Source organism: Leucopleurus acutus (genome assembly GCF_964270905.1).
Source record: "Leucopleurus acutus genome assembly, chromosome: 9".
NCBI classification, from domain to species: domain Eukaryota; kingdom Metazoa; phylum Chordata; class Mammalia; order Artiodactyla; family Delphinidae; genus Leucopleurus; species Leucopleurus acutus.
Window position 1 is genome coordinate 105,597,177 of NC_139144.1, and position 27,549 is coordinate 105,624,725.

Here is a 27,549-nt window from a genome sequence, read left to right on the forward strand (position 1 = left end):
CTGTTCTCTACTTGTTTGTCTCTGTTTCTGCTTTGCAGATAGGTTCATCTGTACCATTTTTGTAGATTCCACACATACGCGTTAGCATATGACATTTGTTTATCTCTTTGTGATGTACTTCACTCTGTATGACAGTCTCGAGGTCCATCCACGTCTCCACAGATTTTTGAGGTGCTCCGTTAGATTTCTGCAGGGAAGGAAATCACAAGCACATCGTCTCTGCATGAGCTCGGACATCTGCTGCCTGCTCAGTAGTCAGGCTCATTGGAGGCAGGTTCTAGCTGAATTAATTTTGTCTCTTCCACGGTGCTTGGCACTGTGACCTGTGCATAGTGGGTGCTCTGTAACTGTGTATTCTATGAATGGATATAAAAGACACAAAACCGAGGTGAGCGGCTTCCCTGAGCGTCAGTGTGGTGAGAGGTTTGAGGTGGTCCCTGACCCCCCTCCTCCCTGCCGGCACTGCTCTCTGCTCCACAGTGACAGGTCCTCAGGCAGCTGTGCAAGCTCCGTGTACCCCGTCCTTCCCCTCAGGAGCGTTGTCTGGATGACATGAGAGGACAGACGTAGAATGTGGGTGCAAGTCAGTGTGACTCAGGATGGTCAGGTGGACTGGAGGACCCGGGCAGCTCAGGGCTCAGGCACACAGGGTGACCCGGTCAGCAGCAGGGAGGGGGAACGGGCCTCCCTTGACTTCGAGTTCCTTCCCTGCAGGAGGTGTGTCTGGGCCGCCTCCCAGGGTGAAGCAGGGGCATTCTCTCCGATTTCTAAAAGTAAAACTTAAACTAACTTTCACATGGATTACATACAGGCAGACCTCATTTTATTGAGCTTTGCAGATGCTGCGTTGTTTTGCATATTGAAGGTTTGTGGCAACCCTACGTCAAACAAGTCTTTTGGCGCCATTTTTCCAACAGCATTTGTTCAGTGTGTGTCTCTGTGTCACAGTTTGGCAATTCTCACAATATTTCAAACTTTTTCATGACTATTATATTTGTTATGGGAACTGTAATCAGTGATTTTTAATGTTACTATTGCAATTATTTGGGGGCACCATGGAGCACATCCATACAAGACGGAGAACTTAATTGAAAATGTTGTGTGTGTTCTGACTGCTCCACCAACTGGCCGTGCCCCTGTCTCTCTCCCTCTCCTCAGGCCTCTCTGTCTCCTGAGACACAACAATATTGAAATTAGGGCAAGTAATAACCCTACAAGTTCCTCTAAGTGTTCAAGTGAAAGGAAGATTCGCATGTGTCTCACTTCAAATCAAAATCTGGAAATGCTGAAGCTGAGTGAGGAAGGCGTGTGGAAAGCTGACAGGCTGAAAGCTAGGCCTCTTGCTCCAATCAGTTAGCCAAGTTGTGAATGGAAATGAGATGTTCTCGAAGGAAATTAAAAGTGCTCCTACAGTGAAAGCACGAATGATAAGAAAGTGAAACAACCTTATTTCTGGCATGGAGAAACTTGTAGTGTTCTGGATAGAACATCAAACCAGCCACAACATGGCCTGAAGTCAAAGCCTAATCCAGAGCAAAGCCCTAACTCTCTTCAAGTCTATAAAGGCTGAGAGAGATGGTGAAGCTACAGAAAAACACCTTGAAGCTAGCAGATGATGTTTCATGAGGTTTGAAGAAAGAAGCCATCTCCATGATATGAAAGTGCAAGACGAAGCAGCAAGTGCTGATGTAGAAGCGGTAGGTCATCCAGCAGGTCTAGCTAAGATAATGAATGAAGGTGGCTGCACTGAACAACAGATTTTCAATGCAGATGAAACAGCCTTATGTTGGAAGAAGATGCCGTCTAGGACTTTCATAGCTGGAGAGGAGAAGACAGTGCCTGGCTTCAAAGCTTCAAAGGACAGGCTGACTCTCTTGTTAGGAGCTAATGCAACTGGTGACTTTAAGCTGAAGCCAATGCTCATTTACCATTCCAAAAATCCTAGGGTCCTTAAGAATTATGCTAAGTCTTCTCTGCCTGTGCTCTATAAATGGAACAACAAAGCCTGGATGACAGCACATCTGTTTACAACATGGTTTACTGAATATTTTAAATCCACTGTTGACACCTACTGCTCAGAAAAGAAGATTCCCTTTAAAATACTGCTGCTCATTGGCAGTGCACCTGGTCACCCAAGAGCTCTGATGGAGATGTACAATGAGAGTAATGTTGTTTTCATGCCTGTGAACACATCTATTCTGCAGCTCATGGATCAAGGAGTAATTCTGACTTTCAAGTCTTATTATTTAAGAAAATACATTTCGTAAGGCTGTAGCTGCCAGAGATAGTGATTCCTCTGATGGATCTGGGCAAAGTCACTTGAAGACCTTCTGGAAAGGACTCACCATTCTAGATGCCATTAAGACTATTCATGGTTCGTGGGAAGAGGTCAACATCTCAACATTAACAGCAGTTTGGAAGAAGTTGATTCCAGCCCTCATGGGTGACTTTGAGGGATTTAGGACTTCGGTGGGGGAAGTAACTGCAGATGTGGTGGAAACAGCAAGAGAACTAGAAGCAAAAGAAGAACCTGAAGACGTTGACTAAAATGCTGCAATCTCGTGATAAAACTTGAGCAGATAAGGAGTTGCTTCTTATTGATGAGCAAAGAAAGTGGTTTCTTGAGATGGAATCTATTCCTGGTGAAGATGCTGTGAAGATTATTGAAATGACAACAAAGGATTTAGAATATTTCATGAACTTAGTTGATAAAGCAGCTGCAGGATTTGAGAGGATTGACTCCAATTTTGAAAGAAGTTCTACTGTGGGAAAAATGCTTTCAAACAGCGTTGCACGGTTGAGAAATTGTTTGTGAAAGGAAGGGTCAATGTGGCAAACTTCACTGCTGTCTTATTTTAAGAAATTGCCGGGCTTCCCTGGTGGCGCAGTGGTTGGGAGTCCGCCTGCCGATGCAGGGGACGCGGGTTCGTGACCCGGTCCGGGAGGATCCTGCGTGCCGCGGAGCGGCTGGGCCCGTGAGCCGTGGCCGCGGGGCCTGTGCGTCCGGAGCCTGTGCTCCGCGGCAGGAAAAGCCGCAGCAGTGAGAGGCCCACGTGCCAAAAAAAAAGAAATTGCCACACCACCCCACTGATTTCTTCCTTTTCTCTCCCCCCTCCCTCCCCCTCTCCCTCTCCCTCTCCCCTTCCTCCCCCTCTCCCTCTCCCTCTCCCCCCCTCCCTCCCGCTCTCCCTCTCCCCCCCTGCCCCCAGAAGTGCATTTACAGTGAACTTAATGACATTGATTTCTCAGGGGCTGTAATTCATACAGAAACTTACTGTTATCTCTCTAATCCGTCTAAAACATAATACACCAAAAATTCTCTGGAGGATGAAGTGTTAGCCTTTGCTTGAGATTCAGGTTTTTAACGCTGAAATAGTCTTTGCAGATTATGTGATTCAAACCCTTCTTTTCTTTGATGAGGAAGCCAAGACGGTCCACAGACAACAGTGGCTTGACTTCCACTTCACGAGCTGTTGACCCTGCAGGCCCATTCAGTATAGCCCACTGTGTTACCTGTGATGTTCATCCTTTTTACACCCTCTTTACTGATAATACCAGCGGTAGCAAGGAGTGGTAAAATGGATACAGTCATTCACTGTATTATTTAAATTGTTCCAGGTGTTTGGGAAAGCAACTTGGCAATATATTCAAGATTAATAAGAATATTTATGTCTTTTGACTCATTCCAGGGAATTTTTCTTAAGTAAATTATCTAGAAAGTTTTTAAAAACAGTGAAAAATACCTGAAACTAAAGAAATAAGTAAATAAAAATAAATAAAATATGATGTAGCCATTAAAATAATAGTTATGAAGGCTATAAAGTAATATGAAAAATATTTATGATGTTATACTAAATAGACACAGAAGAATACAATATTAATACACTTCAGTTAACAGCTGTAAACATCAGCTATGTCCATTGAAAAGGCTGGGAAGTGAACAATGAACTCTGACAGTAGCTTGTCATGTTAGGTGGTGACATTTTGTGTATTATTTTCCAGTGTGATGATTTCCATAATTACTGTTTCAATGCTGTTTACATAGTAATTTTAATCAGATTTTTAAAAATTCAGCCTTACATTTCAAAGACATTAGACTTCTTCCATTGATGAATATGTAAGAGCTGTAGATGGTTCCTGGAAACACTTGGAAGAGAAAACAAGTAAATTAAAAAAAAAGCATCCTGTCATTATGCTTATGTCAGGTTTTCTCACTTTTTATGTCTTTACTTGTTTAATTACTAATCCACTTGTTTTAATGACTTATTTAAATTACTAGATTAACATTTAACCTTTTTGTTTGTCTAATTTCTCTCTCTGATTTTATACAATCATTAGCCTGTGGAATTTGAATTTTTATCTCACTCTCTAAAAATTAATGAATTCTGACTCCTCACAGGGAGAGACATAATTACTAGTATGATTAGAGCCATTCCAGAATCCAGGAGAGAAACAACAGAGGACCTCTGGAAGATGTGCTTCTAATCTCAACCGTATTCTTCCCCAAACTGATGCTGCCAGACCCACAGCTAGAACAGCATCTGTGGTGGCGCCAGCCATGCCCAGCGAGCATTTCCACCCCAGGCTAACTGCACTTGGCACCCAGGTTAGAGCGAGGAAGGAGGAATAGCCTTGTGTTTGTCCATAATTCAGAGGCTAAACACTGGCACCAGTGGTGCCCATTGAAATGTCTTATTTGGGCCACAGAGTAGTTTTTCACAAACTCAACATCCAGATTTCTGGCTTCTCTTGAAAAACTGGAAGATCTGGCAGCAGCGAGGCCTAATTCTCTCACAGATCCAAATCTGGCGGGTGGGGCAGGGAGCAGCTGGCCTGTCCCCATAGTTGACCACAAGCACTGACCTCTGACCAGACTGGCCTCAGGGTTTCAAACCCCCTTAGTCCAGGAACAAAAGGGTGGCCTAAAAAGTCAACGTCTTTTGCAAGAATGTTGTAGAAAGCCTGGGTACAGACTGTCTCCGTGTATCCTGTGTTCGTTTCTGTGTCTACATGGTTCTGCCCACCCTCTTTGTCCCTCTGTGTTTTCTGTTTTCCTCTGGTGTCTCAGATGATCGCTTTCATTTTATTCCTGATTTTTTTCTTACTCTTTTCCCCTCTCTTTCTCCCCTTTCTTTGTCTGCTTCTCATATGACAAGATAGAACAAAAACCAAAAGTATCTTTGACTTATTTTAGTTCTCATTTTCATTTCATAGGCTATTGCTTTTAATTTTTTAAATTGTAAGTAGGACAAATCATTTTCAAATGATTATTTTCTTTTTTCTATTTAAAAAAAATTTTTATTAAAATATAGTTGATTTACAATGTTGTGTCAGTTTCTGCTGTACAGCAAAGCGATTCAGTTACACATATATATATTCTTTTTCATAGTCTTTTCCATCATGGCTTATCACAGGATGTTGAGTATAGTTCCCTGTGCTACACAGTAGGACCCTGTTGTTTATCCATCCTATATATACTAGTTTGTATCTGCTAATCCCAAACTCCCAATCCTTCCCTCCCCCATGTTTTTAATTTTTAAAGTACATGAGTAGCATACCTTATACTTACGTCTTAAAAAGACCTGAAAAGAAATAAAGTAGCAGCTTGATCTTTCTGGCCCCAAACATGCTGTTCTCTTTAGGTGAGGAGTGGCCTGATGCCACTGTCCTGTCACACCTGCATCTCATCATTTGACATTAAGGGAGAGTCTTATCTGAGCAAGGCCCTGGGCTCCACGAGATGGGTGGGTGGATACAGGATTTGTAAACCACAATGTTTACTCCTGGGAAGCTTTCAGCCCAGATCTAAAGGAAGTCAGAAGATCTGAATGAATGGAATATATTCTGAGTTGAGGTCCCGTATGGGATGGGAACAAGGTGAGGAAGGAGAGAAGGGTATTGGTGTCGACAATAGTTGAGGGTGTGAAGAGGGAGCGTTCCAGCTGCCCCTGGAAGGCGGATGCAGTCTAGAGACAAGTGGGAAATGGCACCCTGGCAGCGTGAACAGGCGGAGTAACAAAAGTTCGTGGGTAAACCATGTAGTGAGTTGTCTTGACCTGGTGTAGCCTGACTGGGAGGGGCTCGGAAGGCTGGGGCTTAAAGGCCCAGGAAAAAGAGCAAGTCATCAAGTACTGTTCTTAGCGGGCTCGTCTTTACTCTGTAGGAAATTGGAGTGGATAGGTTTTTCGAGGACAAGTGTGTGCTTTAGGAAAGTAACTCCAGACCAGTATGAAAGGGAATTTGGAGAAGAGAATGATTCTAGGCAAGGAGTCCCCAGGGGCTGCTTCAGGTCCAGATGAAGAGGAATGCGGCCCTGAATGAAGGCAGGAAAGCGGGGAGTAGAGTGGTGTAAGTCTGAGTGTGGAGGTAGAATTGAGAACAAATGGTGACATTTTGTGTGCAGGCGAGTGAGACTGCAGCAGTGGTCTGTGTGGTCTGGGGGTTTTGACCCTTGTTAATGGGAAGAGTGGCAATCTCAGAGACACGAAGTCAGGAGAAGTAAGGCGTGGTGGAGTGGAAAACCAGGGACACTTTGAGGAAGAGGATGCTGCAAGGTTTATGCAGGATAAATCAACTAATAATTGATATTTCAGTGCTTACAATGCAACCAGAATTATCCTAAGCACTGTACATATATCATCTTATTTAATTGAAATCCTTAGGAGTCCTGTGAGCAGCAGTACTTTGTTACTCTTGCTTTGTAGATGAGAAAGCTGAAGTGTATGGAGGTTAAAATAACTTTTTCTCGGGCTTCCCTGGTGGTGCAGTGGTTGAGAGTCTGTCTGCTGATGCAGGGGACACGGGTTCGTGCCCTGGTCCGGGAGGATCCCACATGCCGCAGAGTGGCTGGGCCCGTGAGCCATGGCCGCTGAGCCTGCGCGTCCGGAGCCTGTGCTCCGCAATGGGAGAGGCCACAACGGTGAGAGGCCCGCGTACTGCAAAAAAAAAAAAAAAAAAAACTTTTTCTCGTAGCTGGGAGTCCTGAGAACTGAACTCAGCTTTGTCTAATTCCAAACAAAATTATTTCTAAATTGCGTAAAGTATCCAGCTGCAGCCTTTGTGCCCACAGGGCTCCAGAGGGAACTGAGGCCAGCATCCCACGGCTGAGAAGGGTGCCCAGCTTCAGAGGTGTGTTCATACCTGTGGTCCACCGTCACATACCACAAGATTGCTCCTGGAGGCTGCTACATGTTGCCTAAAATAAAGATTACAGATGCAAAATAGTGTGTCAGCTTAGCCTAATGCAAAAACGCTGATGCCCCGGAGTGCACAGAATGATCCATTTTCAAGGTTAGAGAGAATTCAGTTTGTGAAACCATCTGGACGCTTTTCTCAGTGGTTGAGCATTCATCCTTCTTTCTCCTGTTCTATAGCGACTGCATGTTCCGATTTTCTCTGGGAGTGCTGGGAGTGGCACCTGGGACTGCCTGATTCCAAATGAAATGATTTTTAGGCGAATTAGGAGCCCAGGTGCAGGCTGTGCTACCTTGTCCACAAGTTCCCCTCTTCCTTATTGACTAGGGAGGGTGAGATTACAGTTGTCCATTTATTTTGTTTAATACGTGTTCCCCTAGAGTTGCACAAAGTGTCCTCTTAGAAATCATTTAATCTTGTCAGTGTTTGGCTTTTGTTTTATCATTACTAATCTTGTAATTAGTAGTGATACTAATTATTAGGGTTTTTTTCCCTTTATGAGGAGATTGTTTTCACAAAACAGCCTATGGATTTATTGATGCTTTGTACTCTTCATTTACTTTCTATTACTTGATAATTTGGAGCATTCTATCATTTTATCTTTATCTCTCTCTCTCCCACCAATGGCCACCTTTCTTTCTCTGCATTCCTAATCACATACATATTTATGTAGTACAAGAAAACAAGACACAACCATTTAGATATGCATCTCACCAGAATCAGGCCTATAGTTTTATATATGTGTGTGTGTATATATATATATATATGGAATCCTCATATATGTAGACCAATATTTTTCAAAGTCAGAATAATGTTATTAAAAAATTGTGTTATTGATAACTAAATAGCCCTAAATAATGCAAAATGCAAACTATACACCAATCTCACTAGTGAGCATAAATGCAAAAATTGTAAATAAAATATTGGCAAGTAGAATTCAGTCATGTATCAAAATCATAATGTGCTCTGAACAAGTAAGGTCTAATCATGACAATGATGTCATGAAATCAATCAACAAAATTAATTACAACTGCAAAATAACAGAAAAATACTTATGATTATATCACAAGATGCTGAAAAGCCATCTGGTAAAATTTATCAACCACTCCTAATAAAAATTCCAGGTAAGATAAGAATAAAAACTGCTTAAATATGGTGAAGACTATTTATCACGAACCAATTAGCAGTGAAAACATTTCTAAATGGCAAACAATAAAACCATTTCAATTACAGTCAGGAAGGAATAGTCAACATCATCATTAATATTTAATATGTTCTTAGAGATCATGGGAAATGCAGTATATAAGCAAACTACATGATTGGAATAGGAACTGGGAAAAAATTATATCCCTCTTTCTGATAACATAATTCTATCTTAGAAAACCTAACAGAGATTAGTTTTTAAAAACTACTGCAGTTAATAAGAAAATTTATTAATATGGCTAAATACAAAAATACATAAATAAATCAATGCCTTCTCTCTTCATTAACATAAGTATCTAGAAGTAGAAATGGAGAAAATACTCCATTCACAATAAGAACAACAACTATAAAAAGACCTAGAATAAATCTAAGAACAGCATAAAAGAATAAGCAAACTATAAAATCTTGTTGATGATTTGAAAAAAAAAATTAAAGATACAATGTAATCTTAGGTGAGAATATAGTATTTAAAATGTTAATTCTCTTAAGATATAAAACTTTAACATAATCCTAATTAGAACTTTGAAAAAAATTAGTGTTGAACATTTGATAAAATATTCTAATTGACATATATGAGAATAAACACCTGAATGTAGCCACAGAAAGTTTCAAAATATATGGTAACATGTACTCCTTTACCTGATATTAACACACATCATAAACACATTGTACTCAACTCAATCACAGTAATAACTAATACTACTAATAATAGCTGATAGCACCAGGCATTGTAATTATGTCATTGAATTTCACATCAACCATGATATTATCTCCATTTTACAGAGGCACAGAGAAGCTAAGAAATGTTCTAAATTTCACATAGTAAATGTTCCAAGCAGAGTGTGACTCACAGGCTCTTTGACCCCAAAGTATAAGCTTAAAACCATAAAATTTTGCATAGGAATAGCCTAGAGAGCAGTAAAAGACCAAATAATTCAGAAGTGGGTTTCAATATAAAGGGTATTTGATATATAAAAATCACTGGGGGAGATGATCACATAATTAGAAAACAATATGAGCATAACTTAACTCTTTATCTACAAGGAAATAATGTCTCATTTCACAGGCATACAAAATTAATTTCCAATTGTACTAAAGATATAAATGTTGAAAAGAATCTATCATTTGGTTTAGTACAAAAGAGAGAAAATTTTTTAAATGGAAAATCCAGAAGCTATAAAAAAGATAGCCATATTTAACTTACCATAAAAGAGTTTTAAGTTTCAAAATTTAAAAAGGCAGAATTGGTGGAAAAATAATGGACAATATTTACAATCCAGGTAACAAATAAAAGGCTAATATCTACAGTCTACAAGGAGCTCTTTCAAATTGATCAGAAAAAGACAAATAATCTAAAATAGACAAAACATTGCAGGAACATCCCTCAGACAAACCTGAAACCAAAGCCTACTTTGCTTGGGAAAATGTATCTTTGATTCATAGTCTTGGTGCAAATGTTTAGGAAATGTGCTAAGTGAGTTTTGCATCCATTATTTGCACCTGGTGAAAAGGTGGACATACAGCCTATAATTTTCACACCCAGGGGGCATGGGGACTGAGATTGTCAAAAATGAGTGAAACTCTACCTAAGAATGGCAGTGATAAGCTTCTCAAACAGCCTAATGAAATTCTACTTGTCTCAAGTAGTATCACTGGCAGCTGACCCTCCATCAAGAGATGTGACCTATGATGGTTTTCAAGTGTAGAAAGTTGGACTCTTTGCTGGTTTTGCTTGGTGTTATCTTTGTACCAGTAACATGATTGCCACTCTTATAACAACTGAGGATATAGTCATTCATTTATTCAGCAAATATTTACAGAGATTCTGTTAAGTGCCAGTCACTGTTAGGCACTGGGAATACAATATGACAAAACAAACTAAAGTTCTCTTCTCGACATTTGGTCCTGGCTATGAGAGTATAAGCTGATCATTCTTATACTCTCCTAACACAACTGTAGAACAGGGTAAAATATAGGGTAAAAATACAATTTTCATACATTGGAAAACAGGCAGCTCACACGTGTGATCACTGAGAAAAGGAAAACAAATTAAATGCACCAAACAACCAGCTGATCTTCTGCATGAATGTTCTTGCTGGACTTCAGCACAAGGAGGAAGACAGAAGTCCTTCAGTCTTGCTGAGTTAAGGAGATCAGAGTTCATGTGGAAAAAAGATGGCTGCAATTTATGAAACAGACAACCCAAGAGGAGGAAGCTAACTAAAGGATACTTGAGAAATCTGCATAGTGTCCCCTTTGAGACTTTGGCTAATTGTTGATCTTTATTTATAAAACGTGAAACAGCACAAGGCAGGACAAAATAAAGTTTCAAGTAAAGAGCAAAACTATAGGCCACTTTAAGAGGAAAAATTCCCAGAGCTCATACATCACCAGGGATCATTTAAGTGTCTCCCGGCCATGAGATATTAAGCAGAGACTCCAGAAGAGCAACCCCTTAAGAATGAGGCTCACCTAGCCCCCAAAATCATGGTTATTGTAGAACAGCCTTTACAACATCTTCAAAACAAACCTGAAAGAATTAAATTAGTCCACAAGTAATTAACTGCCTGTCATAGAAAGTCCAACATTCTTTGAAGGAACACAAAAAAATCCAAGATTCAACAAGAGAAAATTCAAAATATCTGGTGTTATTTCTTAAATTACTATATATACAAAGAGGCAGAAAAATGTGACCCATAATAAGGAGAAAAATCAGTCAATAGAAACAGACCCACAAATAACAGATAATGGGATTAGCAGAAAAACACATTAAAACTGCTAAGATAAATATGTTCCAAATGCTCAAGAATATAAAGAAAACCATGAGTATAGTGAAGAGAAATTGAAGATTGTAAAATACCCAAATAAAATTTCCAGAGATGAAAAATAAAATATAAAAATTTAAAACTCCAGATTAATAGCTGATTAGACACCACGGAAGGAAAAAGTAAATTAAACTTTAACTAATAGCAATACAAACTATCCAAAATGAAGAACAGAGAGGAAAAAATACATAAAAAACCCTGAACAGAGTCACAATGACTTGTTGAACAATATAAAGTGGAGTAAGACTTGATATTAATGCCCCAGAAAGAGAAGAGAGAAAAGACAAAACACACTTTTGAATTTTTACCACATGTGGTGTAAAAACTCAGTAAACCCTGATCATGACAAACATAAAGAAAACCACAGCAAAGCAAGCTACACTATGACCATCAAGGTTTGAAAACCAGTGAGAAATAGCACCTTAATGGCAGCCAAAGCAAAGAGACATTTGTACAGAAGAACAAACATAAGTGTGACAACAGACTCTTCACCAGACGCTATGCAAGCCAGAAGAAAGAGGAGTGACACCTTTAAGGTACTGGGAGAAAAATAAAACTGTTAATCTAGAATTCTATATGCAACGAAAGTACCTTTCAAAAATAAAGATAAAATAAAGTATTCAGAGATAAAATCTAAGATAATTCATTGGCCATGTCCCTGCACACTGAGAAATTTAAAGGACATTCTTTGGAGTGAGAAAGCTTTTACCAGATGAAAAGTTGGGTCTACATAATAGAGTGACAAGTGCCAGGAATGATAAATGTGGTCAATGTGTGGCCAGGCTTTTGATGGAAACTCCGGTAAAATGAATTAACTAGTCCTGAAAACAAATACATCTGTCTTTCTATAAAAGGGTTCTTTAAATGTGAAATATATCCAGCTCCTCTTAACGTTATGTAACCTTATGTAAGATTTCTGAACCTTTTCTCTTACTCTAAAAATTGACATAAGAAACACCAACATACACACCTAAAATCTTTGGAACGTGTTGTAACTTTCTCAAGCATGTCACACAGGGCCAGAAAGCTGATCCAGTAGAGAATGGAAAATAACTGCAGTGTGAAGGACAGATTTTCCTCATGTCCCTGTGTTTATTATGTACACAAGCTCCCCTTATTACTCCTAGAGGATTTTAGGATTAGTTTTAAAAAGCAAGACCCAATTATAAGCTATCTATGATATCTACCTTAAATATAAAGACATAGGTTAAAATTAAATGGTTGTAAAAAGATATACCATGCAAACACCAACCAAAGTAAAGCTTGAATGGCTAAACTAATATCAGACAAAGTAGACTGCAGAGCAAGGGATACTATCAGAAATAAAAAGAAAGATTTCATAATGATAAAGGAGTCAGTTCATTAAGAAGACATGAGAATCCTGAAGGTGTATTCAACTAGCAATAGAGCTACAGTACTTCAAGCAACAGTTGCTTGAACCAAAAGCAGAAATGGACAAATTCACAATTGTAGTTGGTGATTCAAACAATCCTCTCTTAGTAATTGATAGAACATGTAGAAAAAAGCTTAGTAAGGATACAGAAAGTCTTGAAAACACAATTAACCAACTGACCTGACATTTGTAGATCACACCACTCAACAGCAGAGTACGTATTCTTTCTGAGTGCACATGGAATATTTACCGCGATAGACCATAGTCTGGGCCAGTAAAATAGCCTCAATATATTTCAAAGCTTGGAGATTATACAAAGTATGTTCTCTAGCAAATACAAAATTAAACTAGAAACCAATAGCAAAATAAAAATCTGGAAAATATCCTGATGATTAGAAATTAAACACCATACTTCTGAATAAAAAATTGGCCAAAGAAGAAATCAAATGGAAATTAGAGAATAGTTTGAAATGAATGAAAATAAAAATACATAATATCAAAATATATGGTATGCAGCAAGGCAGTATACTTAAAGGGAAATTTATAGCTTTAAGTGCTTATATCTAAGCTTTCACCATAAGAAACTAGGGAAGAAAGAAGAAAAAGTAAACCTAACTACACAAAAGAAAGGTAATAAAGAGAAGAAATCAACCATATAGAAAATAGAAAAAATAGAAAAACTAAAGAGTACTCAAAGCTGTTTTTTGGAAAAGATTAATAAAATTGATGAAAGACAAAGGACAAAACAACCAATATCAGGAACAGAGGCGAGACCATCACTACAGATATTACAAGGATAATAGAAAATATTTTGAACAGCTTTCTATCAATAAATTTGACAACGCACATGAAACAAATAAATGCTTGAAAGACACGGATTATCACAGTTCACTGAAGATGCAGCTGGCAATCTGAATAGTCCTATGTTGACATAAAAAATCTAATTAATAGTTTAAAACCTCCACATATAGAAAATTCAAAGCCCAAATGTTTTCACTGGTGAATTCTAGCAAACATTTAAGGAAAACATAATACTGATTCTACACAAACTCATAAAACAAATAGAAGAAGAGGAGGAATAATTTCCCAAATTATTTCTCGGAGCAGCACTACTCTGCAATAAAAACCAAGCAAAGATATTTGCCAGAAAGGAAAACCACAATTTCCCCCATGAACACAGCTTCAGAAATCTTCCACACAATATTAGCAAATCACATCTAGCAATATATAAAAGGGGTGACACAACATGGCCAAATAGAGTTTATCCCAGGAATGCAAGTTTGGTTTAACGTTTAAAAATCAAACAATGTAATTTACCATATTGACAGATTTAAAAAAGCTAAACAACCTAATCATCTCTCAATAATGTAGAAAAAGCAACTGAGAGAATGCAACATTCATTATAACATTCAACGTTTATTATAAAAACTCTGAGGAAACTGGAAATAGATAAGAACATCTTCAACCTGATTAAAGGCATCTACAAAAAAATGCACCACTAATATCACACTGAATAGTGAAGAGTGAATGCCTTCTTCATAAGATCGGGAAAAGGTGAGGTGTCCACTCTCATGACTTCTACACGGCATCATACTGGCAGTAATTGGATATAAAAAGAAGCAAAAAGCATCCAGTTAGGAAAGGAAGGAGAAAACTCTCCACAGGGGAGAAGAGTGATTATGTAGAAACTTCTAAGGAATCTACCAAAAAATACCCACAATTAATGTAATTTAGCAAGGTTGCGGAGCATAGGGTCAGGGTACCAAAGTCTGTTATATTTCTGTAAGCAATAAACAACTGGATATTGAAATTAAGATATACATGTGTATTTTATTTATATGTATAAAATATCAATAATACTAAATACTTAGGGATAACTTTAACAAAATATGGACAAGATCTGCGTGCTGTAAACTACAAAACATGGCCAAGAGAAATTAAACATTGTTTTTGGAGAAAACCCTCCTTTCAAGGAGCTTACATTCTAATGAAGGAGACAGGAAATAAATAAATGTAAAATATATTTTATTTTAGATAATTATTATTCTAGGGAAATAAGGAAAGAGAGTTATAAAAAATTAGAGGCCAGCCTGTTAAAGTTTGTAGATATAATGGCTATTCAAGGACATGGAAGTCCTCACGCAAAAGGTGACTTTTGAGGAAAAAGATGAAAGAAGTGACAATCTAGAGTTTCAGGCAGAGAGAAGAGCAAACACAGCGTCCTTGAGACAGCAGTGCCTGGCTTGCTCTGAGAAGGTGTGGACACTGGTGAGATGGGAGAGAGAGCTGATGGGGACCCTGGCCAGGCAGGGCTACTGCTCAGCCAGAACTTTGACTTATACTGTGAGTGTGATGGGAGGCCGTGTGGGTGGGCTTCAAGCAAGGTGCAGTATCATGATTTACATATTTAAAAGCTGGCCCTGGCCTCTGTGGCTAGCACAGACTGCAGTGGGGCAGAGACAGAACCTGGAGATGCAGCTGGAAGGTCACTGCAATAGCTCAAGAAAATAAGGCCCATGCCTTAGACTGGTGTGGTGGCAGCAGGGAAGGAAGGGTTCTGAGTGTCCTTTGGTGGTAAACCAGCAGTGTTCGCTGATCAACTGGATCTCAGGTGTGTAAGACAGAGAGAAAGAGAAAAGATGGCTAAGAGTTTAGCCAGAGCAGCTGAGTGAACGGGGTTGCTACGTCTGAGATGAGCAAGGAGCTGCCAGGAGCTGCAGGGGGAGGGGATAGGATGTGAGGGGCTTGGTTTTATGCACGTTGACATGAGGTGCCCATTTGATATCCAAGTGGAGAGATGTCAGGGAGGCAGTTAGATAGACGAGTCTGAAGGTCGAGGTCAAGTCCAGACCAGGTTGGGAGATCTGGACAGAGACTTGACTGTCGGAATCCTCAGCAGGTACGTGGACTTTTAGCTACCAGGCTGGATGATATCACCTGGGAGGTGATTTCTTATGGAAGAGTAAAGAGGTCCAAATAATGAGTGTTGGATATTCCAGGATTCAAAGGTCAGAGGAACCAAGGGAACCTGCAAAGAGGCATGAAAACAAGCGGCAAGGGAAGTAAGAGAGAAACCAGGAGTACCCTGGCCGCCAAGTGAAGATGGGTTTTGGGAGGAGACAGTGGTCAGTAGTGCCAAGTACGGTGAGAGCTGGGGAATTAGCATGACATTTAGCGACTGAGCCTCTGGTAACCTTGAGAAGAGTGGTCTTGGTCAAGGTGGGGTGAAAACATGATAGGAGCGAGCTTAAGAGAGAATGGGAGAAAACTCAGCATAGGAAATACTTTCAAGGAGATATGGATAGACAGTTCTCTGAAAATAAAATCCACATTGCCTAAAACATCTCCAGTGGGGATGGAATGTAAGCAGTGAAATAAACTAAGCTATCAGTGAGGCACCACTTCACACCCATCAGAGGGTCAAAATGGAAGAAAATACAGTGACTTCTTGCTGCCAAGGAAGGGAAGAATGGGTGCATTCCTACATCCGTAGTGAGAATGTTCATTTCAAGAACAATTTTGAAAAGGAATTTGGCAATATCTATTTAAAGTTTTAAAAAACTTATACATCATCAATTCTCCCCTTAGAAATCTACCCTGTAAAATAATTAAGTCATACACACACCAGTAAAGATATCTGGATGAGGACCCTTATTACAACATTGTGTGTAATAACAGCAGACTGGAAACTCGTCACAGTTGGCCCTCATCATTCACGGCTTCCATATTTGCAGATTCGCCTTGTGCTAAAGTTTATTTGTGACCCCAAGTTAATACTCAGGGTGCTTCTGCAGTCATTCTTGGACACGAGCATAGTGGCAGAATATTGAAGTCCATTGTCTTCAGGTGTCAAACCTCATACTATAAACAAGTGTTCTTTTTGTGGTCTGTGTAGTGCCAAGTTTTTCACATTTTTGTGCTTTTTATTGGTGATTATGCTGTTTAAAATGGCTCCCAAGAATAACGCTGAAGGCCTGTCTTGTGTTCCTAAGTTCAAGAAGGCTGTGATGTTGTTTTTCTTAGAGAAAAGGCGTGTTAATGAGCTTCATTCAGGCACAGGCTACAGTGTTGTTAGCCATGAGTTCTGTGTTGATGAAAGCAATATATACTCAGTAAGATGTCTTCAAACAGAAACACACCTAAGACAAGGTTATGTACTGACTGGTTGACAAAAACACTGTGACCAGAGGCTCACAGGAACTTAACTCTGCATTCCCCTAGGAACAGGATTTGTGGAGACTTTCTAGAATGTAACTGCCATGACTAATAAGAACCTCTGTAGCTACCCTTTAGTAAGGACTGAGTGAATGAAGATATAGCCACACCACAGAATAGTATGCAAGCTTTAAAGAGCGCTAATTCAGGCTAAACCTTAAGTTATTGTCACGTGGGAAAACTAAGGTGAGTGTTGTGTAAGGTGACGTCATTTTCAGCTGCGGCTATACATCTAATGCTTGCGTGTGGTCCTATGATCATTTGTAGAGTGATACGCGCCAAGTTGACAATATACGGCTTTTTCTAGTGGGTATGAGGGTCTGTACAGCAGTGGGAGTGCATCAGAGAAGACGGGCAAGTTGAAGGGAAACACAGCATTTTCGATGATTTCATTTATGTAAAATTCCCTGTGTGCTCTGAAGAAATTTGAAAGAAAAAATGATAGCCCTCTATACACTGACTTGTGGGTCAGAATCCATGAAGGTGAAGAGGCACGTTGCCAAATCATGTGTGGAATGTGATTCTATTTTAGGAACAGATCTGCTTACTATAAGCTTCTAAGTATAAGAACGAGCAAAAGAAAGTGTGTTTAAAGATACAGAGAGATTGGGAGTCTTGTGTGAAAAGGTTATTTGTTTTTATGTTTATTTCTACTGATTTGTTTCAGCAGATACAATATGTTTTGTTGAAATTTGAAAAAACTACAAATAGAATGTAAAATAGCATTAATTAACTGAACACTATTTGGTTAACAAAAAAAGGATGTAGCCATTTTTAATGGACTTCAGCAAGTTGGCTCCGTACTAATTTTATTAGCAAATTTTGAAAATGGTACCACAGGCACAATTTCACTACAAGGTTTTGAGTTATGTTATACGTAATACTTTAAAATTCTTTGTTCTTTGGTTTTTCTTTTAGGAATCGTTAAGAGCTGTCAGATACGAAATATCTCCAGATAGAGAGTACGCTCTTTTTTCATATAACGTGGAACCAGTGAGTACTACTCTTTTCTATTTATAAAAAAAAATGTTTCTTTAGGCTAATACCTTATTAAGTATTTTTCCTTGAATCTCTATTCTTAGTGATCTTTGAATCCTGTAGTAGTTGGTGAGTCCTGGGTTAGTCTCTTTTTATGCTACACTGCCACCTAGGAGAGAGGAAAGGTATGAAAATCTTTTTGGCAGAGAAAAAAAATCCCTACTTTTAGGGCCTAGTTCATAGGATTTTCTTGGTGAGATGGTGAGAAGTTGTCTTTTTATAGATTTATTTTACCCTTTCATGCAATTATTTTCCTTGCCATTTTTCTCAGTCACGCCGTACATTCTATCCTAAGAACAAAAAGTGAATGCCAGGTTCTCCCTAAATTAAAATCAGCTGTTATTGATCTCCTAGCCATCACAGTATTCTAGAGAAGACTTGAACTATCACTTTCATTATATAAACCCCTGTTTTAAGCACTTTCTATGTGAGTCTCCCATAAAATTTCACCAGAATCTTGTATAAAATCTCACCCTGGTCTTTAGTGGCAGCCTAAAACTCAGGCTTTTTTTGTTAACATACTAATATTTTAGAGTTCATTTTGGCTCTTTAAATGAGCAAGAAGGTGAAGTGTATTTGTGTAAGTGAAACATGTCCAGCTTGTAAGAGATATTAGCAGCTTTCGAAATGTGCATCAGTGGAACTTTATTCTCTGGCAAATGAAATGTAGAATTCCACTGCCTTTCTAGCTCTCTTGAGACGGTTCTAATTAGAGTTTGGTGAAGCTTCTGTGAGATGTAATGGTACCTGCGTCATCATTCAGGGCTGAGTAGCTCCTTGGTGAGTTTGAGAGAATCTTCTTCCCCTGGCATGAGACAGCCCAGTTTGTTAAGTTACATGCCAACGAGGAAGCTGGGGTTTGCATAGAGATGCAACTCTAATTCTAGAAATTTTAGAATTTCTTCTAAAAGTTACTTGTTGACAACTGGATTATTTCTTGGAGATTTCAGTCTCAATTAAAATTTCAATTGGAGAGTTATTCCTCCAAAAGTAGATCTTTTTTTAATTCTCTATCTTAAATTTTCCATTTACTAGTTTTTTTAATGTCCGTTATGTAAAAGTTTTCTTTTTATCCATCTGAATCCCTTGGAACAACTGGTCAGCTTTATCTGTTTGATCAGGGAAGTCAGTGAACTTAATGTACTGAAAACCAACTTTTAGCCTTGGGACTCTGCACATCCAACACCCAGCCCTACATACCTCTAAGCGTGATGTCCATGGCTCAGAGTATTCCAGCTCCTTTCACCACCCATGGAAGCTAGCAAAAATGTAACCTCCACTCTTGAGTAAGAGAAAACCCCCAGTAGATATTTGAAGGACTTTCATAGGAATGGGGCAGTGAATTTGCTCTGGGTTGCTCCAGGGAGACAAAACCAGCACCTGAGTGAGCAAAGCATAAAGAGATAGATTGCAGGCCATCTTAACAGAGAGTCTTTTAACGATGAGAGGATCCCAACAGTGAGATGAGTTGCCTTGTTTGGTAATGAGCTTCCTGCTCCTCAAGACTTGAAAGCAAAGTTTTATATTTGTTCAGAATCTTTTAGAAGAGATTCTCCTATCTGCTCATTTGGAATACGTTGATCTAACCTAGGACCCTATGTTCTGTCCATCGTAGAATTCTCTACCATCCTCCTCCTTGCTCCCAATGCTCCTCTGGAAACTGTGCCCTGGGATCCCATTGCCACCGATAACCATTTAAGGAAAGAACATTTTGCTAAATCTGAGTCTTCACCATGCAGAACGCTGGCTGTAAACAAGAACCTTGACTAACCCTTTCTCCCTGTGCACTGTCCCTTGGCCTTTGCGGTAGAACTGTGATCAACTGAGGGAAAATGTAAAAAATTTGGAGTGGATTCAGCTGTATTTTAAACTATAAAAATGATTAAAGTATTGAAAATGTGTGCTATGTAAAAAAATCTATAGAAATGGATACTTTTAACGTGAATCAAAGAAGTAACCCTTGGGCTTCCCTGGTGGTTCATTGGTTGAGAGTCCGCCTGCCGATGCAGGGGACACGGGTTCGTGCCCCAGTCCAGGAGGATCCCACATGCCACGGAGCAGCTGGGCCCGTGAGCCATGGCCGCTGAGCCTGCGCGTCCGGAGCCTGTGCTCCGCAGCAGGAGAGGCCACAACAGTGAGAGGCCCACGTACCACAAAAAAAAAAAAAAAAAAAAGAGTAGCCCCTTAATTGACCTCTGTGCTTCTCCTTGGGCCCCTCTCCAGCCGGTCTCCCCAGTGTGGCCAGATAACCTTAAGACATCCGTAAATAGGATCATGTGGGTCTCTGTCCCCCTGGCTCTCACCTGAGACTGGTGGCCTGCTCCAGTTCACGGAGGCCCCAGGCCCCACCCCACACACGCCTCCGCCTGCTCTTAGCAGCCATGTCGCCTCCTCTGTGGTTCCACCATGTCATGCCCCTCCTGACCTCAGGACCTTTGAACTCACTGTGTCCCCTCCCACCCTCTCTGGAGCCTTCTGACCACAGGAAAGGGACACTTCCCGGTGGGGGAAGAAGCTTGTTTGTCTGTAGGCAAAGTGGCGGCAGGATCATTGAGTTTCTTTTGATGCATCCTTTTATTTTCCCAATAATGCGTAAGTGCCATGACAGAGGAGTGGGGGGTCTGTAGAGCCAAAAAGGACGAGCTGGCGTCTCAGCCGCTGGAAGAAGGCCTCGCCTTTAACAGCTGGGGGATTAGCAGGCTTGTGGGGTTTGTACCGATGAGGATGCCGTGAAGGCAGATCTGCCAGGTACGTGCTTTTCCCCAGGAGCACTTACCTGCCCAATCCTCAGTCCCCTGGTGTCATCTGTGGCTGGAATTTGTCAGGTGAGTGAAATTGGGAGTTAAGGGTGTTTTCAAAGGAGTGATTATCGTGATGGACCATGGAAACTCACCTGCTCATGGAGAGAAGTAAAGCCAGGAGGGGCCGTAGGTAGAAAGTGGGGGGGTCTTTGGTCAGGTCAGAAACCTGGAGGGGAGGAAGGGTGAGCAAAGGCAGCAGAAGGATCAAGTGTGGTTATCAGAAAGTGCGTGTGAGATGCTGCAGGTCGTGCCTCGTGATGACGAGGTCAGTGGAAGAAAGAAAGACAGGTGAGGGGTCAGTGCTAACGGTATATAGGACACACGTACTGGAAGTTGGGGGGTGTGACCTGGGAGAGGAGGGAGGATTTAGGGATGGGCGGGGGAAGGACATTTCTCCTACATCTTCCAGCCCTTGGTACGTGGAAAGGTGGGGGTGAGATGAAAGAGTTGCTCCATTGAAGAGAGGGCGCTGTGACCCGCCGAGAGCCTGGAGTCAGCGAAGGCACAGGGGAGGAAGGGACAGCATTCAGGAAGAGACCACTAGTCAAAGGGCGGGTGTCTCAGAGGACATGGCGGAGGGTTTGAGAAGCAGGGGATGGTCCTGGCTGCGATGCTGAGCATCCGTGAAGAGAAGGTCCTGAGGAGGTGGCTGCTGCAGCGTCTGGGCGGCAGTGATGGTGTTGTACTGGTCGTTCCCAAAGACCACCAGCTGGAGGAGGGTCTCTGAGCAGCCCCAGTTAACCAGTGAAGTTGTGTAATGAGTAATAAAGGAAACGAAGAAATGGAAATAAGAAGAGTGGGTTTTCGGAGGGGCACGGGGAGGTAGGAAAGAGAGCACACTTAATTGCTTTTATTATGAATGGCCATCATTGTAATGTAGTGAGGGGAAAAAGAATGACTCAAATCCTTGGGAAAGATCTTCATTCCAGTTTAGCAGTCCATTATTGTGGGTGAGCTCGTTAACAACAATTATAGGCAGAGACTCAGACCCAAGCTGCTGGGCCTTCCAAACAACAATTAGGGCTCAGAGACTCTTACGGGGCTCATACTCTCTCCTTGGTGTTTAGAGCATTTTTATGTTACTTAAAACTTGTAGGAATTAATCATTGTTGTAAGTTAGGACCAATTCCATTTGTGATTTTGAGCTCCAACCGCCGTCAAAGAAAATGATTTAACAGAATGTTATGAAGATGCCATTCAGAGTATTACCAGTAGCACACACATCGCCATTTTAGTTCAGGGGTAAAATGAGACAACCCATTTCTAGAAGCAGGTTAGGACATGCTTTTGCTTTTTCTCTAGGCAGCTAAACTTATTATTTTTATAGTAACAGGTAGACTTTCTTGAATGTCATTTTCAAGAGTTTATTGGGTTCCCACTTCTTTCTTCGTGTTTCCCACAGTAAGTAAGCTGTGTAATTGGAAAAACCCCGTGATACACTCTGTGCACGATACAGCAAGTGCCTTGGGAATTTGGAACTTTATTAAACAATGGGATTTAATTTTCTGTAGTCTTTTTCCATCTTACCGGGTTTCTTTACTCCTGAGTGTTATTGTAGCAAAAAGCCTGAAAGCAAGAGAGGAAGTCTTCAGTGTTGCTCTGTCGTGTGATAACGCACACGACTATCCAGACTTGGCGGGTTTTACTGAGGCACCTGCTCTGGTGGGACTTCCAGCCAAGCCAGTAACCACAGCTTTTGAATCTGTAGAAATTAATGAGCAGGAGCGGAGCGCTCCTTGAAGCATTCCTAGACTGGGTGCTGCCCTGGGCCTGTCGGTGACTTGCCTCCACTGGATGGTGGCGCCAGCTTAACAGACGAAGTGCTGGTGTTTGCAGGATCTGTGTGTTATGTGTGTGCGCTCGTGTGTACATGCGTGTGAAGGGGTAGTAAATAACTTCCACTAAAGCTGAGGGGGGAGGAGTGTACAGTGTTATTCTTCCAACAGCACCGCCATCTGTTGTATGATTAAGAAGTTATAAACTGGAAAGTTAGTCCTCCTTTTAAGCGGAAGGAGAGTGAGCTAGTCTCACCACTCCATAATCCAGCTCTCTACCTGACCTACGCACCACAGCTTTGAGGGGTTCTGAAATTTTTTTGGCTTCCAAAAAGCTACCAAAGATAATTAATCATCAAAAGAAGGAAATCCCTTTCTTTCCTTAACATTGGAATGAGGAAAGATGAAGGGACTGAAGTTCATGAGTAGAATTTAGTTGCTACTTAGCTCTGATTACATGATTCCTTGGATGAGAAAATAAGAAAGAATTAGTGAAATCATCCAATAGTTTAATCTATATAATGTCACAAGAGTCATTTTTACTTAATTGCCCCTGTCCTGAATTAACCGATAGTTTTGACAGCCTCCGGGTTTTCTTAAAAAGCCAGGTAGGAGGATGCTGTTGGCATACTTGCCTTGCAAGTTGATGTGACTTAAGTACCAGTCACAGCTGCTGCTGAGGGTCACCAGGCAGCCCAAGGGGATGAAGCATGTGGGTCCGGCATGAGAGGAGGCCCAGACAGGAGCAGACAGGAAGGGAGCAAACAGGTCCTGGGGCCAGTCCATCCACATGTATTTAAATGCACATTCCCTCTGAACCCCTGAGGGAAAAGAGGATCGTGAGTGAAAACCTAGGAAGGGTTAGGAAAGCAGGAGCATGAGAGCTGCTTCAAATGATAAGTATCCCTGTAAGCACAGCAGCAGAGAAGAGAGAGGCAGACACAGTAAGGAGAGCGAGTTATCAGCACGACCCTAGGGACACCCTGGGGAAGAGGAGGATAAACTCCCTGTATATCCTGGAACAAGATGCTTAGACGAGAGAACCCTAATGGGCAGGCACAGGAGAAGCACCAACGGAGCCTCTGGGGATTCGGGACCAGGGAAGTCAATGCAGGAAGGACTCGTGAGTAATCTCTGGTTCTGTCAAGAGTACCAGCCAGAGGAGGCTGGAGGAGGGTTGTGTTTTGGACTGAATGTTTGTATCCCCGACATATTCATATACCGAAGTCCTAACCCCAATGTGACTGTATTTAGAGATGGGCCTATAAGGATGTAATTAAGGTTAAATGAGGTCACAAGGGTGGCCCCTGATTTGATAGAATTGATGCTCTCATAAGAAAAGGCACCAGAGAGTTTGCACACACACACACCCAGGAAAGGCCCGTGAGGGCACAGCAAGACGGACGTCGCCTACAAGCTAGGAAGAGGGCCCGCACCAGAAATCGAATCTGCTGGCTCCCTGACCTTCGAGCCTCCAAAACTGAGCAAATGAACTTCTGTTGTTTGATGCACCCAGTCTGTGGTATTTTGTCCCAGCAGCCCGATTTGGGTGCCATGAAATGGGTGCTGCTGTAGCCAGTCCCTAACAGTGTAGAGACAGCTTTGGAACTCGGTGATGCACAGAGGCTAGAGGAGTTCCGAGGTGCCTGCCAGGAGAAGCCTGGATTGCAGAGAAGGCACTGTTGGTAGAAGTGTGGACTGAAAGGCCGTTCTGATGAGGTCTCAGATGCTATTGGAAACAGGAAGAAAAGCAACTCCTGTTGTAAAGTGGCAAATGATTTTGGCTGCACTGTGTTCCAGTCTTCTGCGGAAGATAGAGCTTGTGAGCCATGAAACTGGAAACTCAGCTGAGGAGGTTTCTAAGCAGGATGTTGGCGGTGCAGCCTGCATCCTCCTGGTGCTCTTGGTAAAACATGAAGGGAGCAAGATGAGCTGAAGAGGGAATGGTTGAGAAAAAAGCAACCAGAACTGAAAGATTTGGAAAGTTCTCAACCTGTCCACATTATGAAAAGTGAGAAGGCTTGTTCTGAAGCGCGTGCTCCAGAGGTCCTGAAGAGCCACTGATAAAGAGGTTGGCGTGGGTGTGAGCCACGAATGTCATCAGCCACTCCACAGGGGCAGGAACAGAGACGGGGTTAAAGCAGCAGAAACACTGCCCTCTAGGACTAAGGGCACAGAAAAAATGGGGCAGAATGAGAGGGAATGCCAGACCTCTCAGATGCTACAGGAAGGGAGCGCAGAGCTATCTGGCTGCAGACGTGCTCCAACCTTCGAGAAAAGGGATGAGAGACCCTGAGGCAATTCAGAGATCTTCAGGGCTGGGGTCACCTCTCCAGTTTGGGGGGCCAGGATGCCCCGCCTAGGGTCTCAGGGGCAGTGCCCCCCTGCTGAGAGCCATGAGGGTGCCACTGCCACCCCACCAGGCCCAGGAGGAGGAGCAGAGACCCGAGAACGATTATTCTCGGAACTTAAGATAGAAAGGAACTTGCCTTGCTAGGTTCCGGGCGTTCGTGGAGCCGGTGACCCCTTTCTTCTTTCTGATTTCTCTCATTTGGAATGGGAATGTCTAGCCTATGTCTGTCCTACTGTTGTATTTTGAAAACACATAACTTGTCTGGTTTCACAAGTTCACAGCTGGAGAGGAATTCTGCCTCAGGGTGAATCATACTTGGAGTCTTACCCACACCTGATTTAGATGATCTTTACCTGAGACTTTGGACCCAGACGTACAGCTGAGGTTGGGATGAGTTAAGACTTTCCGGGCTGTTTGGATGGGATGAATGCACGTGAGAAGAACATGAATTTTGGGGGACTGGGGGTGGAAAGCTATGGAAGCTGTGCTCCCTCAAAATCCATATGTTGAAGTCCTAATCCAATGTGACTCTACTGGAGATGGGCCCATAAGGAAGTACTACTAACTTGAGAAATTTAGTATCTGGCAATTGGGCTCCTCCCTGGGAAGGTAGTTAAGACTGCTCTTACAATGCAGAGGGCGTGGGTTCAATCCCTGGTGGGGCACTAAGATCCCACATGCTGCAGGGTACGGCCAAAAGGTAAAAAAGAATAATAATAATAAAATAAATAAAACAAACAAACAAAAAAACCTTAATGGATCAGAACCTGCACTTTAAGTAGATCTGGACGAGACTTGTATGTGCATTGAAGTTTGAGACGCGCTTTTCTATACAACAGTGACTCCCAATCACGTTCTGGTCCAGGTCTCTCACCGGTCTCCAGGTCGTATATTCTGCTGTCCCCTGGGGGCCCCTAGAGACCTCAGACCTCTCATGTGCAAAGTGAACTCATCAACTACACCCCAAATTGGCCTCGCTTTCTGTGTCGCACATGTTAGTGCGTTGGGATAAGCACCACCAGCCCCTAGTCCCAGAGCCCTGGGCATAGGCCTTGCGCCTGCGTGCTCCCCCTCCACCACCTGGCATCGTCACTGCGCCCTTGCCTTTGAATATGCCCACTTGCATCTGCCCCCATTGCTGCTGCCCCAGGAAGCCCACCTTCATTTGTTGCCTAAGAACTACGTTCGCCTCCCAAAGGGCCTCTTTGCCTTAGGCCTCCCTCCCCAGCATCCACAGATTTAACATGTTCTCCAACCTGCCTTCAGGGTGACCTCCAGTGCACCAGTCAGATTATCCCAGTCCCCAGTTTCCATCCCTTGGTTTCCCCTCGCGTCTTCCTGCCCACATCCTCGGTATCGCTTTCAGGAAGGGGTCCTTTGGCTTTGACACGTCTCCATCTGTGACGTCCAGACCTGTTTCAGCCCCTGCGTGACCAGACCTCCCTCTGGCCTTCGCCTTCATCCCTGCAGTTCTCTCTGCCAGGAACACTGCCACCCCCACCTCCGTCACCCCAGAGCTCCTGCAAATCCCTCCCATAGAAAGAGTGTGCAACAGGGCGCTAGTGCCCCCTGTGCAGATCACAGGGTCCACAGCACTTTACTTGAAGATCCTCAGAGGTGGCCTTGCACGCTGGCCGTCCCATAACGGATCCCCCACTGGTCTTCAGGTCGCAAATGGAAGACCCCAGCCCCACCTCCACGTGGTGGCTCGTGACCACTCAAGCCTCCTGGGCTGTGAGCACAGGGGAGGAGGGACTGCATTGCCCAGGAAGCCCATCGTGGCAGCGAACAATGTCAGCTCCCACGATTCCAATTCCCCGACACAAATGCACTTTTGTTAAGCTGCACGTGTACGAGAGGTGTTTTGCTGAAATATCTTTTAAAGCCTCTTGTACTGAGGAGGCTTTTAATGTCATAAATATTTAAGAACACTTTGTGGCTGATCTCTGTAATTATTCAGCTCAGAATTCACACAGAACTGCTGCCTTTGGTGGACTCTGGTTACGATGCTTCTCGACCCATCTGAAGTATCTCCCTGGATTTCAGTTTATATATAACATGACGAAAAATTGAATTGTTTCTTTCTCATTGTTTAATGTTTATAGCTTTTTGGGGGGGTGTACAGTTCTATGAGTTTCAAAACCTGTGTAGACTTGTGTAACCATCACCGCAAATCAGGATCCTAAACGGCTCCATCCCCTGGAAAACCCCCTCATGCTGCCCCTTTGCCTTCAGGCCCTCCTCCATCCCGGCCCCTGGCAACTAGCGACCTGTTTTCTGTCCCTATGGTTTGACCTTTTCTAGAATGTCATATAAGTGGCAACAAACAGCATGTAACCTTTCCAGAGTACCTTTAAAGAGGAGAGTACCTTTTGATGTCCAAATATGGAGAAAATCTAAGGCTTCTTTGGAATATTATTACCTGCGCTGTTTTTGCTGGAAGAACTTATTGGCTGTTTTGGTGAAGCACGTGACACCAAGTTGAGCCGTAGAAAATGTGGTGACCGTGTCCTTAACTTCGATGTTGAAAATCCAACAGGGCTTTAGTGGCTGTACCCTCTGCACAGGGTGGGGTCTCTGCCTGCGGAGTGTCTGATGAGAGTGCGAAGAGGAACCCACGGGCGGCCAAGACCAGGCTGAGCGGAGAGAGTCACGACCACGTCTCTGAGCGGTGACTCCAGGGCGTTCTGCGGGGAGCTGATGGGGGCATGGGGGCTGGAGCAGCGGTCTGACTTTGGTGGCCAAGTGATGA

The 27,549-nt window shown here is 42.2% G+C and overlaps 1 protein-coding gene across 5 annotated transcripts in view; it reads left to right on the forward strand.

The window, feature by feature from the left end:
- The window catches only part of DPP6 (dipeptidyl peptidase like 6), a gene marked incomplete at both ends in the record, with an annotated part of 1,037,088 nt that overhangs the window by 710,486 nt on the left and 299,053 nt on the right, over positions 1 to 27,549 (forward strand). For all 5 annotated transcript variants that reach the window (XM_082846708.1, XM_082846710.1, XM_082846707.1 and 2 more), the window contains one exon: positions 17,749 to 17,823. In XM_082846708.1, the coding sequence (XP_082702834.1) occupies positions 17,749 to 17,823 (75 nt within the window). The remainder of the gene's footprint in view (positions 1 to 17,748; positions 17,824 to 27,549) is intronic.